The sequence below is a fragment of the Muntiacus reevesi genome, chromosome 7, assembly GCF_963930625.1.
Source record: "Muntiacus reevesi chromosome 7, mMunRee1.1, whole genome shotgun sequence".
NCBI lineage: Eukaryota > Metazoa > Chordata > Mammalia > Artiodactyla > Cervidae > Muntiacus > Muntiacus reevesi.
Window position 1 is genome coordinate 28,216,816 of NC_089255.1, and position 14,178 is coordinate 28,230,993.

At 41.0% G+C, this 14,178-nt stretch overlaps 1 protein-coding gene across 1 annotated transcript in view; it reads right to left on the minus strand.

The window, feature by feature from the left end:
- RYR3 (ryanodine receptor 3) overlaps positions 1 to 13,736 on the minus strand; it is a 368,483-nt gene extending 354,747 nt beyond the window's left edge. The window contains exons 1-2 of the mRNA XM_065942024.1: positions 13,731 to 13,736; positions 12,694 to 12,855 (exon numbers count right to left, since the gene is read on the minus strand). Coding sequence (XP_065798096.1) covers positions 12,694 to 12,855; positions 13,731 to 13,736 — 168 coding nt within the window. The remainder of the gene's footprint in view (positions 1 to 12,693; positions 12,856 to 13,730) is intronic.
- Between the last annotated feature and the right edge of the window lie 442 nt (positions 13,737 to 14,178).

Below are 14,178 nucleotides of genomic sequence, written 5' to 3' on the forward strand. Positions count from 1 at the left end.
ACTCTCAAATTGAATCCAAATTCTGAATGGAAATGCAGTTTTTATTTTTTGTCCCCTCCGTGGAATTTTCATTTTGGTAAATATCCCTAAAATGTCATTTCTGGATTGAAAAAATATTTTTTTGGTAGGGGTATATGGATGTATGTTCATAAAAGTTGCAAATTTAAAAACCTTTGTGGAAATAAATAATAGTTATAAATGTTAATAGTTCAAATTTTTATAAAACTTTTCTCCAATATGTACAAGTCCTCCAGTATCCCATCCCCTTCAACTGCCCCATAATATCTGATCTAGACTACTACCAGGAGATGTTCACATTTGCAAGGATTAGCACCACAGGCCCCCATTTGCAAGGGAGAATATAGTACTCAACACAGATATTTAAAAACATGTACAGTGGAGAGAGATTTAGCACCACCCTTCAGGAAGTAGCTGCATGAATTAAAAATGTTCACTTAATAATAAGCACTCTCACAGTGGAGTGGTCTGTGTCTACTTCACCAGTGCCTTCCTTACCCAGAAGCATTCTATGTATGAAGGACAATCATCAACATGCTTATTGAACTACGGAGATCTGTTGGATGCCATTCTCTCCAAACCTTCTCTTGCTGAAGTCACCGATACCTTTCACTCAGCTCATGTGCCAGCTTTGATAATCACAGGGAAAACATTAGGAGACTCGGTCTCTTCTAACTTGAGCCCAACCCATCACTCAGCATCTGATGAAGGTGCCCAGGAAAAAACCACGTCGAATACTGCTCCTGTCCACCCATCCAAGTTCATATGACAGAGCCTTAACTTGAGTTTCCTTCCTTAGCGCTGCTAGGTAGCTAACCCAGGTGACTGAGGTTTCCCATCAACAATGAGGAGAGAGAATATTATCAAGGAGGGAAGGGAAAGGAAAAGCCATCATCAGGAGTCACCTCCAGTACACAACGGTTGTGTCAGCTCGGCACCATGAGAATGAACACATTGATAGAAACCAACAGACCAATGCCACACCTCAAAATGTGAAGTCCTTGCTCATGGTGACCCAAGAGAAGTTTGTCAGACCTCATGAAGATAAATGTCTCAAATCAGCTGCCCTCCAGCACCATCTGTCCTAAAATTCTCAGTGAACAAGATGAAGCTGAGTGCCATGTCTGGCTTTCTAGTAAACTTGCCCATTTGGGAAAGAAGCAAGTTCATTCATCACTACAGCAGTTGGAAACTTTCCATGGCAGGCTGCAGTTAAGTGTGAACGTGGTACTAATGAAGTCAAGGTTGGTGGTAGCTTTGCCTCATTTTGTGATGACATCTAGCTACTTTGTCATTACTTAATCAAACAGGGAAACAGATGTATAAGGCTGATGACTGCAAATTCAGACCTGCTACAATTTCCAAAAGGGAGGTCTGTGGACCAACTACCTAAGAGCCAGGCAGAAATTTGTTTAGAAAAATAAAAGCAGGTTTCTGGCCCCGCCCAAGACAAGGATGTGCTCATTCAAGTTTGAGAACCACAGACCTTCTGGGTGAGCTTGGTGCCAAACCCTGCAGATGCTGGCTAAGATCACCATCTTTAAAGACAAAGCATTCATGACATAATTTATCTGTGAAACCAGGGAGTAAGCAAAACCACAGTTCTCATTTTTCAACTTGAAAAATGATCAGAGTAGGTTGTGGAAACTTCCTCATGGACATCATAAAGTTTTCACTTTTCTTGGCTATATTCTTCACCAAAAAAAGTAATTCTCTTTAGCCGTGTACTACTATGTTTTGCTGAATGACAACAGTAAGCCTTCTTGTGTTCATTCAGTCTAGGAGCTTGCATTAAATTCTAAAAGCTCTCATCTTTAGGCAAAAGAAGTAGACCTGTTTGAACCTTGATGCTACAACTTATCAGGGCAATAATTCAAATTTCAAGTCTCAGGTGACTGCTCTTGGGATGGGAGAGGTGGGGTGGCAATCAATTATTCCACCCTCAGTGTTCTGAGGCAGCACTGTACCTGAACCACCCCAAAGAGAAGATAATTTCTTCTATTTTGAAGCAGAAATATGTTGGGATGTATAGCGAAGTGCTAAAGTAGGGTTTATGGCTAAAGTCTTTGATGAAAGTGCTCTAATAAGAAATAGATGATTAGGGTCAAGGGTTTTTAAATTTTGTCAACCACTCAGTTGCTCAAAAACAGCTGTCTGACAGAGGCTTACAAAAAACTTTCTTGTACCAGTTGCTCTCATCTAAAGGCTTTGCATAAAGCTCAGCTGACTTTATGTGGAACAGAAGAAAAATGACTGGAAAACATCCTAACAGAGAAAGCAGCTAAATCCTGAAATGACTGTGTTAAGAACAATTTGCAACCATCCCCTGAAATAATTTGGATGAAGAAAAACTCATTTTCCATAGCATTTTCAATTATTTAAAATCAACTGCTTGCTATCCATCAGGAATTTAAGATGCTTTCGAATTGTGGTGCTGGAGGAGACTCTTGAGAGTCCCTTGGGCTGCAAGGAAATCAAACCAGTCGATCCTAAATGAAGTCAACCCTGAATATTCATTGGAAGGACTGAGGCTGAAGCTCCAATACTTTGGCCACTTGATGCGAAGAGCCGACTCATTGGAAAAGACCCTGACACTGGGAAAGATTGGGGGCAGAAGAAGAAGGGGGTGGCAGAGGATAGGATGATTGGATGGCATCACAGACTCAATGGACATGAGTTTGAGCAAATTCTGGAAGATAGTGGAGGACAGAGGAGCCTGGCATGCTTCAGTCCATGGGGTCACAAAGAATGGAACATGAGTTAGTAACTACAATAACAACCGGAATTTAAGAACCAACAAGATATTGTTTCCAAATGACTCAAAAATATTTCAGTTCATATAGTTATTTCAGGTCACTATTTACAAGCCAATGAAACCACTGCAAACTACTGAAAAGGAAAATAAAGTTGTCAACTAAACTGGAAATCTTAACTTCTAAAACAATTTAAACATTTCCTTTACAAAACTCTTCTCATTTTCCTTACATTTTCTTTACAAACTTCTGCCAGGCAAGTCAGATCTGGGAGGTTATTCTGTGTAACATTTTAAAGCATGTTGGAATGAGAGCAAAACTACATCTCTTGAATCCCTATCCAATGTTCTTTGTAAACAATTATTTCAACTGTGAACTATGAATATGCACATCATTTCAAAACCTCACATAAAAGGTCATCAGCATGACTGAGGTTTTATCCCCAGGTTTTAAAACACCCATGAGGAATAAAAATGATGGATGTCACATGCCTGGGGTTCTTCACAAATTCTAACACAAATGCAATGCATCATTTTAATTCCGTGTAAAAGTAACAACTGGAAAAGAGATGTTCTTCTAATCACAGGAGGAAAAAAGGCAAGTCTTTGTAATCTAATTAGTAAGTTCAGGAGTTGGTGGAAGAAGAAAAAATACTGCTATTCGAGACCAAAATAGTAGCTATTAGGTCTGAAAAGCAAAGCACCAAGAGCTGCAGAGGAGCCCGGGTATGAATAATACCTTCTCATAATTCACCTGGGGCCATTTGCCTGCTGTGAACAAGTGAATGACAAATGAGCAGCCGAGCTATGGTGCCACTTTACACGCTGAATAAATTCTCTGTGAAGATTCCCACCACTAAGGGTACAGACTGTCTTTAAATAAAAAGAAGGGACGGTAATGCCTCAAGCAGGTATGTTATCAAGACAGTATTAATAACTCAAATAGGAAGGAGGACAATATAGATGAGACAAGGTCTCAGAGTTAACACTTTTTCCCCCTTCTTTTTCACTAGAGAAGATATCTGGCAAACGACAAATGCATTAATAAACTTGATATGCGTTGCTCTTAACTTTTATGCTATTTGTTTGGATGTCTATTTCCCTTATCTCTTAACTGTTAGAAACAGCAGAGCATGAGACTCAACATGGATGTAGAAATGGAAAGAAAATTTCTGGACAGGAAACCGGTTAGCTGCTGAATGGGAAGAATTGCCCCATGCAGCCATGATTTGCAGAATCTGAGCATCCCTAGGATTGGATTCCAGCCCTTCAACTTGATGAATTTACATATAGACCAATAGAAAATGAGTCCTTTGTCCCACCTACAAAGTAAGTCCCTGGCCTAATGTGAACAATCTTCCCTTGGGGTTCTCTCAATTCCAGATGTTCTTTCTCTCATTCTTCAGATAACCCAGGGTAGGAGGTAGGGTCTGCATCCTCCTCCTTCCCAGGAGTGTTTCTAGATCATTGCTCTTCCACAAGTTAACTCCTTTAAGCTTCCTATGCCTGGTGACATCACCCCTTGCTCCCTCTCCCTTTTTGCTATTTGTGTATTTCTTTCACCTTCCCCATGTCCACTGAAATCTCAGGCCCCTCTTCGTTCCTACTCCTGGTGATTAGAACACTCACATTGTTATTTCTTGGACTCTGTGCTCCCTTCAAATATATGGGCCCCAGCAATTGACCCCTGGCAACTATTAATATGACCTGATTTGGACACAGGGTCTTTATAGATGTAATTAAGTTAAGAGGAAGTCATTAGGGTGAGGCCTAATCCAATAAGACTGATGTCCTCATAAGAAGGAGAAATCACCAGGTGAAGTCAGAGATATACAGAGAGAAGGGTCATATGAAGACGGAGACAGAGACTGGGGTTCGGCTGTCACAAGCCAAGGAACACTTGGGGCTACCAGAAACCAGAGTGGGCAAGAAGGATCCTCCCACAGAGGCTTCGGAGGGAGACTAGCTCTGCTAACACCTTGATTTCAGACTTCTAGCCTCCAGAACTGTAAGGGAATAAATTTCTATTTGAAGTCACTTAAATTTATGCTAATTTGTCACAGTAGCCCTAGGCAACTAATGGGCTATCTGAATAATCTATTGCATATTACAGTTTCTCAGCTATTTTTCTTCCTCTTCATCAATGATATTCTACACTGCAGTTCAGCCCGCCTCTGTCATGGTCATACACCTGGGCCCTAGATTCAGCCAAACTGGTCTCCTCTGAAGCCTCTCCTTGACACACCCCACTGTCCAACCACATGGCCACCTTCCAGTTGGCTTGCTCACTCAATTACTCTCATCACTGCTGACACCCCTTAATCTTTTTCACTCCCAGTTCTTTCCCAATTCAGCTTAAATTCCAAGATACCATGGTCCAGTCTCCTAAACTCTCTTGTCCTTTTGACATTTATCACACTTACTTGGCAATGCTTTGACCCTGGCAGAATTCAACTATCCACTTTCTTCATGCCTCTGGTGGGCTGCTGCACAGGATGACATAATTTGGAAAGCTGGTAGCACTGGAAAGTTATGGTTACCAACCTCAAGTGGCCCTTCTGGCTGAGCCCTCACACTGCTCAGCAATTGCACTAGTCTCCTCTAGGCCAGTGGTCCCCAACCTTTTGGTACCAGGGACTGGTTTCACAGAAGACAATTATTTCAAGGACGGGGATGGGGGAATGGTTTCAGGATGATTCAAGTGTATTACATTTATTGTGTACTTATTATTATTACATTGTGTATTGTGATTATACAGTAATGCAAGCAATGGGGAGCAGTTGCAAACACAGATGAAGCTCCCCTTGCTTGCCAGCTGCTCACCTCCTGCTGTGCGGCCTGATTCCTAACAGGTCACAGACTGGTACCAGTCCATGGCATGGGTTGGGGACCCCTGCCAAGTGTTTTGGCTCACTCTCCAAAACTTTCTGCACAAGACCTACAGGGTTAGTCCTATCCTTGCCTTCTTCCTCTTCAATGAAATAAGGGCTCTTCTTTTGTTTGAAGATCAATTCCTCACCTCTGTTCTTAACACCAGCTTTTCCCACTATATCAGCAATTTGCACACTAAATTATCCATTCCCTCTTTTGCATTACTTTTTTTCTTTCTCCACTTGTACCTTCCCATCAATACTGGAACATGCTTAGCTCTTAAGCACATTTAAGTCTCTTCTATTATAAAAATCCTTGCATTCGCCGACTCTCTCCAGTCATCACTTCCTCTTTCAGAGATTTCTGCACTTTCTTTCTCATTTTCCACTTGGACTCCGCCTCTGCTAAATTGGCATTGCCCTTGTCAGCCCATTCGTTGAGCAAGGTCTCACCAAGACTGCCACTGGCCTCCGTGTTACTACATCTAATGGACACTCCAACCTCACATTACTTTGCCTCCAAGTGACATTCTACCATGTGGACCATACTCCTCCTTGACAGTCTTCCCTTGGTTTCTGTGGCTTCTATGACATCGCAAATGCCTACTTTCCCTCTGATCTCTTAGGATTCTCCTCCTCATTCTCTGTGCTGTTTCTCTTCTTCTACTCATCTTTAAATATGTACACTTTCCAAGCCCTCTTCTCTTCCCTTCTTAACCCATATTTTTCCCACTCACTCTCTCCAAGCATAATTCTCTAACCCTAAGTCAATATCTCTTAAATATTATCTCCATTTCAACCTCTCTGATCCATATATCCAGATGCATATAAAAATTTCCTCTTGAATGTTTTCCAGGCATTTGAATTCAGTATTCCCCCAACTGGGCAGATATTACACCCTTCTTTTTTTGCAAACTGAAGGCTTGTGGCCACCCTATGTCAAGCAAGTCTCTTGGCACCATATGTCAACCACATTTGCTCACTTTCTGTCTCTGTGTCACATTTTGATACTTCCCACAATATTTCAAACTTCTTCAAAATTATTATATTTGTAATGGTGAGCTGTGATCTTTGATGTTACTACTACGGCTGACTGATGGCTCAAATGATGGTTAAAATATTTTTTAGCAATAAAGTACTTTTAAATTAAGGTAGGTACATTTTTGGACATAATGCTACTTTACACTTAATAGACAATATTACAGTATAAATAAAACTTTTATATGCACTGGAAAATCAAAAAAAAAAAATTGTGTGACTCACTTTATTGGGATATTTGCTTTATTGCGGTGGTCTGCACCCAGGCCTGCAATGTCTCTAAGGTATACCCATATCATCTTTAACTTTGGGGATTACAGAGTGGTGGAGTGCAGGAGAAAAAGGAGGTAAACCATCCTAAATCAATGCAATGGATGTTTTGACACACTCCTCCCATTTACAGGGTTTCTGTGCCTTATATTCCAATACAGAGGCACAATACATCTGTCTTATCACTCTTTTAAAAATATACTTTCTAGAAAAAAATATGATAATCTTTATATCTGTAAAAAATTTAGTTATAAAAATTTAATATTGCTTCATGTACTGAGAGCATTTGCATTTTAATAGATTCTGTTTGATTTAAGCAAATACATATTTCTAACTTTGGAGTGCCAGGCGTTCAGAGGACAGATGTGGCAAGGTTGTGGGAGGGCGTATGGAGATCTGCCTGGGTATTCTTAAATATCTAGCCACTTGAAGAAATATGGCTTCTTTATCATTAAATAAGAATCATAATACTCTCTATTCCTGAGTACTATAGAAATTAGACAGTGATTTGAGTTTGGAATGAACCATCTTCAGGAAGTCACTTAACTTTTTCTAAATTGTTATATCTTTTTTTTTTTTAATCAATGAGAACAATATTTGCTTCATAGGGTTGTAAAGATTAAATGAGAGTGTGTAAGCACCTACAGCAGTATATGACACACAGACTATAATGCTTGATAAATGTTAAAAAAAAAAAAAAAGATCAGAATTTCAATGTTTAAATCTCTATATTAAAAGACACAGGATTTTTAAAGCTTTATCATAGTTTGGATTTATAAGACCTCAAGCCCATAGGGAAGACTACACACTAAAATTACACTGAGAAGTTCAAAAAAAGGTATCAACTTCAGGTTGAGCCTCTGCTTCCATAAATTTGTGCAGACTTAGTTTTTTAGGAATAAACAGTAAATTTTTCTGAGCTGAAGATAATAAAAGCAACAGAAAATAAGGGTTTTTTTTTTTTTAGCCAAGAAATCTAATTTATGTCATTGACATAATGATGTTTGCACAAACACAGATATTTAATTCTGGGTGTTCAGTACCAATATAAGTTTTCAGAAACCATAGGAGGCTAATTTTTTTTCAGTTTTCAAAAGAAGAGGTGAAAACAATAGGAATAAAATTTTCCTGGAAAATGTTCAATTTGAAAATTAGATTTGAAACTGGATTTTCCATTTTGAGGAAACCATGATCAGCAAGCCACAGTACTTCTGAACAGAAAGGCAGAACATTTTTCTGAGAGCCCAAAAGACTTAAGATGTGACACTGACTTTCAAAGGCACTTGGGTAAACTGTTTCACTTCATCAACATCAGTTTCATTACTAAAATTTGTGAAACAAACAAACTTTGGTCTGTTGCAACTGATTTTCAACAAAAAGTTCCCATATTTTTCTTCTTTTTTGATGATCTACAATTAAGGAAGGTAGAAGTCAGGATTTGGAAAGGTGTTGGCCTATAATCATAAATAACTGCCATCAATGAAGATTCCTGTGGGGTAAGGCTTATGAAATTCTCTTCTCCTTTTGCCTGAGAATTTGACCTTCACTTAATTGTCCAGTTTTGTTCTTGGGATAACCTGATAAAACTGATATGCTAATTATGTTATGGGAGAATACTGCTTAGGGTGAAAATGATCCCTAATTTGTAGCCTGCATCTGGACTGGAAAGATCACCAGTACTTCAAAGAAAGCCATCTATTTGTGATTCCCCAAGTGTGATGATCCTTGTATCAGGGGTGGTCCTTCAAAAGCTAGGCCTGTGGAGTTGTTACAAGATACATCAGCTCCTGTGGTACAGAGCCTTTTAAGCCATGGTGACCCCACACCTGCCTGATATGAGCCTTGTCTCTTTGAACCTGAGCTGTAATTTGGGGCGGGGATTCAGAAGGCAGACCCTGGAGGCTGCAAGGATTTCTGCATAAGTGCCTGACACTCCCCAGCAGGCAAGCTGTGGCTCTTGTCCTACTAAGCAGACTGAGGTCTACCAGCATCTTATGAGTCTGAATGTTAAGTTGAACCAAAGGCAACCTCTTGGTGGACACTGCAGATACAACATAGATGAGACACAATATTAAGAACTAGAGGAAAAATAGTCAACTCCTGATTCCTGGGAATACATTTTCCATTTAAAAATGGCTGCCAATATGTAACATAAATTGCCACTTCTATATGACTCAGGGAACTCAAACCCAGGCTCTGTAACAACCTAGAGGTGTTGGGATGGGGAGGGAGGTGGGAGGGATGTTCAAGAGGGAGGGGACATAGGTATAACGATGGTTCATTCGTGTTGATGCTTGGCAGAAACCAACACAATTCTGTAAAGCAATTACCCTCCAATTAAAAATAAATAATTTTAAAAAGTGACCATCAATAAGCATTTGCTGCTATTGATAAAAACAGAGAAGCAACATTTCCCTTCAATGTTGCCTGGTCCCAGGTTTCAACACTGAGTCTTCCCTACAAAACAAAATACCTTTTAACTCCTCACACTGTGCTCATTTGAATGGAAACCTGAATAAGGGTGCTTCTGTGAATTAATATCTGCAATTTCAGGGGCCTTCAGAAAAGGCCATGACAAGCAAAGCTCAAAGTCACAAGAACTCTCCCAAGTGCTCAGCAGTTCCTGGTTTATAGTAGGTGTTGATATTATAAAACTTTTGCTTCTGTATTTCTACCCTCTTGCTCCTTGCTTCAATATGACCTCTTTTTTCTCAGAACTTGTACACAGAGAATATCTTTTAAGTACCTTATCTCATGCCTTCTTTCCCTGACGTCTTCCTTCTCCCTAGAGTTCATCTCAATTTTACCTCTCTGAGTCCCAACTAAGTTGAAATACCCTTGACTGGGATGGTCCAAGGTCACCAGCTCGCTCTGTTGCCAGTTGATAAGAGTGACGTTTGAGGTCTGCGCATTATACCCAGTTTGCCAGGCTTGGGAAAAAACACACCTTCTCATTTCATTGCATGGGTAACATTAGCTTCTAAGAGCCTAAGAATGGCACTGTTGGTTGTGAAATCTGATGGTAGAGAATTAGGAGAAATATCTAGAGAAAAAGAGAGGGAGCAGGACAGAAGAGTTTTGTGTGCATAGCTGGAGCTGACTATAGGAAAGCCTGAAGCTACATAAAATAGGTTAATCTAGCAGGCTGCTCCCAGTAGTGGTGACAGGAAATTCTGAAGACCTAGCTATCCTTTCCATGAACTTATGCTATTTTTCTGTGAGAAGCCCTCATGGTGCACTTTCCTCATACTATATACAGAAGAGACACACACTCATGCAATGATGGTATGGGTGCCAACTCTAACAACTGGTTTATCCTTTTGGAAAACCAATTTAATGTTGTTTATACTCTGATGCCATGAATTCTTCTCCTGGACAATACTCCAGGAAGCAAAAGTAAACCAACAAAACCACGTACATGAATTTTTCTTTAATAACCATGAAGATTACACAGCAATATGGAACTGGCTGAAATGTGAAGGAAAAAAGGCAGAATGTCTGAATATCCACTATGAGTGTGACTTTGAAAATATATGGGTACATGTGGACAAAGGCCAGAGTGAAAAACAAAAATGAAAGTATTTGTGATAGGGAATACAGTCATAGATGACAAATTTCTTAGAAAACTTCCTCAGTTGCGTTACCTTGTTTTAAATTTAAAATGAAAAACCAAAATAAGAACAGTCAAGTGGGTGTTAGGAAGGGTTTTTCTCATCCCTAATGCACTTCTGAGTGGCATGGGTTATTATTTTACACCTGAGGGAAGCAAAGAATTCTTAGGTTATGATATATAATTCTCTTTAATTTGTTTTAGGTAATCTGGGCTAGGTACTTGTAAATCACAATAGCCAAGGGTTAAATAGAGTTTACACTGTGCTAGGTGGTTCACAAATACTAATTTAAATTCTAATAACAACATTCTTAAGTTGTTACTATTAAATTCCATTAAGCAGATGAAGAAAATGAAGTTCAGAAAGGTGAGGTACCTTGCTCAAGGCCCTAGCTTAGCTGGTGAGTGGTAAACACAGGATTCAGACTCAGAGCCTGGCTCCAGAGTGATGCTCTAAACCCATATCCTACACCCTACTCAATGGATGACTAGAAAATGGTACCATGGGTTTCTGATTCAGACCAATGTCCTTTCCATTACACTGGACTGCATCTTATCTGGAAGATGAGAAAGCTGGAAACAAGATTGAGTGACTTGCTCATAGTCACATGATGAGCTAATGGCTGAGAATCAACTTCTTGACTTATAATCTAATGATTTTCCTATTATCCCAGATTGCTGGGAATGAAGAGGAAAATACCTAGCTAAGAGCAAAAGTAAATGAGGAAAGACCTCAGGGAAATCAAACCTAAGACCTCTAAAAGATAAAAATCTTCTTTGTCTCTGCTCTGCCATTTATTTGAATGTGACTCTGTCCTTCGTGCTACTGACAGATGTCTGCGCTCATGGACCAGGGACTTCCCTACATGGGAGGGAGGCAAATGATGAAGTGCAGAGGGGCTTCAGGGAGGTGTGGCCACCATGGGGCACACTTGATGTTCTAGGATTTGGCCAAACTGCATGTGTCTGTGCTGTACATGTTAACACGGAGCAATGACATACTAATCAGGCGGCTTTGCTGGAAAATATAACCATTTTCTGATTTAAAATAATCTATAGGAAAAACTGAGTATGGGGGGGCGTGATGGATAACTGTGTGCCAACTTGGTTAGACTATAGCATTCAGTCATTTAATCAAACACCAATCAAGGTTTTGATGTGAAGATACTTTGTACATATAATTAACATCTACAATCAGTTGGCTTTAAAAGGGATTATTACCCTTGATAATGTGGGTGGGCCTTCCCAATCATTCAAAAGCCTTATGAATAAAACCTGAGGTTTCTAGGAGGAAAAAAATGTCTGCCTTAAGACAGATTCAACTCTGGAGTTTCTAGTTGATCTGACCTATGGATTTCAGATTTCCCAGCCCTCAAAATTGCATAAGTCACTTCCTTAAAATAAATCTGTATCCAGCCATCCACCCATCCATCCACCTATCCAGAAAAAGGAAGAGATCCTATTGCTTCTGTTTCTCTAGAAAACCCTGACTGATATAAAGGTCTTTCCAGGACTGCAAAGTACTGTGAGAATACGGGGCACACAGATCCACCTGAAAAGTAGAAAGCAAATGAAAATGGAGGAAGCAAAGTTTCACTGAGGAGAGAGAACACTACATGCCACCACGCAGGTGGGACCAGAGCGAACGTCCCTCTCTGCCCCTGGGTCACAGCAGGCAGTTACAACCACCTCAGCACAGTCGCAATTGAAAGTGATGAGCTTGTTGTGAGATACAGGCCCAAGGACCCATGAATTGCTGAAGCAATAAAACGACAGCTGGGGGTAAAGAAAACACACTCAGATTTCTAGGAATTAACAACAAGGAAGGTGTTTGGGGAGTAATAAAAGCATCTTCTCCCTGAAGACTGACAGTGACCTCCAGGCATCCCCCATGCGCTGCTGAACACTTAACGACAGGTACTATTAATTCTTTGCATTCCTCTGGGCTTCCACTGTATAACTTTCTAGGCTGGGGAGAGTTATGGGATCTGCTTCCCATTTCAAAGATAAGTATATCTTTCGAATTTCTTCCTTACCACCCTCATCACCCTCACCATCACTTCCCAGCAGTCCCACCCCCGGACAACTGCTTGGGAGGCCAAGAGGGAAGGTGCAGAGCAGACGGGCAATCTCACCTTGGCTTCTGAAGTGGGTTCCAAGAAGCACAGGCGATTCCCAAGTCCCTCGGCTGCCAGGCAGAACTTCCTCTGCTCCTTGTGAACGTTGGCAATGCACTGGAGAACCACTTCATCTTCCTGCAAGGGGAACAGAGACCCATGTGAGGAGCAAGGGACTACCTCCCAATGCAGAGCCAAGCCCCTAAGGCACCTGCTGCATCTTCATCAGGTCCACTGAGGGGCACATACCTTTGAATATTAGATAAAGGAGAGTTTGTTCCTCGCATGGCATACCTGAGCGCCTCCCCTGAGTCAGGATTCTACTCAACTCTGGGAAGCAGGGTAGCAAGGACTTGGAACAGAGGTACTACTTAAGTTCACAGTGTGAGCCTCACTTCTGAAATGTACAAAGTGCACACCATCAAGGTAAGCAAAGGATTTCAACCCTTGAGGGAACCTTAAACTAAACCTAAGCACTTTCTCCAAATAAACAATTAAACAACGAGGGAAATTGAGATGGCGGCAGAGATCAGAGGGAGGCAGGATCTGTGGAGGGAAGGTCCATTCTATGACAGGCTGGAAAGAGACATGTTTTGTTGGAGGAGAGGGATGTATGCAGTGGAAATGCATTTGCCGGAGATGACAGAGGAGGCTGTGGAGGGTACCAGCAGATGCCTTTAATTTTAACTTCTCTTTTATAGTGAGTTATCGTTGACTGACAATGCGGTGTTAGTTTCAGGTGTACACCGAAGTGACTCAGCTAAACATAAACATATATAGCACAGGGAACTCTACTCAATATTCTGTAATAATCTATATGGGAAAGGGGATGCATTTTAGATATGCATCTAAGGAAGACTAAAAGGAAAGGAAGACAGAGAGAAGCCTTGAGGATCCAGGCTGGAAGGAGGAGTGGTCAAATAGAAGAGCCACTCTGAATTCCCAAGGAGGGGACCTTCCTCCTAGGTGGCAGCCTCAAAAGCAGCCCTCCTCCAATTGCAGACACCTTGTTGGAGTGGCATTCCTCTGCTTGATGGTTCAGAAATGAGGCTGACCTCCATTTACAGGAACATGATCACCCCCTTCACAACCCTGCCTGAGGATGAGAGGCAAATCTCTTCCTTATCCATCCCTCCATCCTTGCTCCTCCAACCTGTCAGTCCACATGCTCTCTCCCCACCACCACTTGACCTCGGGTTTCAAACATCAAAGACGACTTCCAGGCATGGCTGAATTAAAGGGGGAACCAGAGGAGCGCCAGGTGGAAATGCTTCTTCTCAGCACTTGCTCTCCTGTTCCCCATCTCACTCCCAGATCCCCTTGTGTTAGCGTCAATCCTATCCTCCAGTATTGGAAAGGCACACTAAATAGACATAATTTTTCTTCCACTGTGCCTACAACACATCTAGTCACATGGAAAAATGAAATCCTCTATGTGGTGGGAACATGAAGAGATTCAATAGGACCAACCCCCACAAAGAGGTCTGCAATGCCCAGGGATTG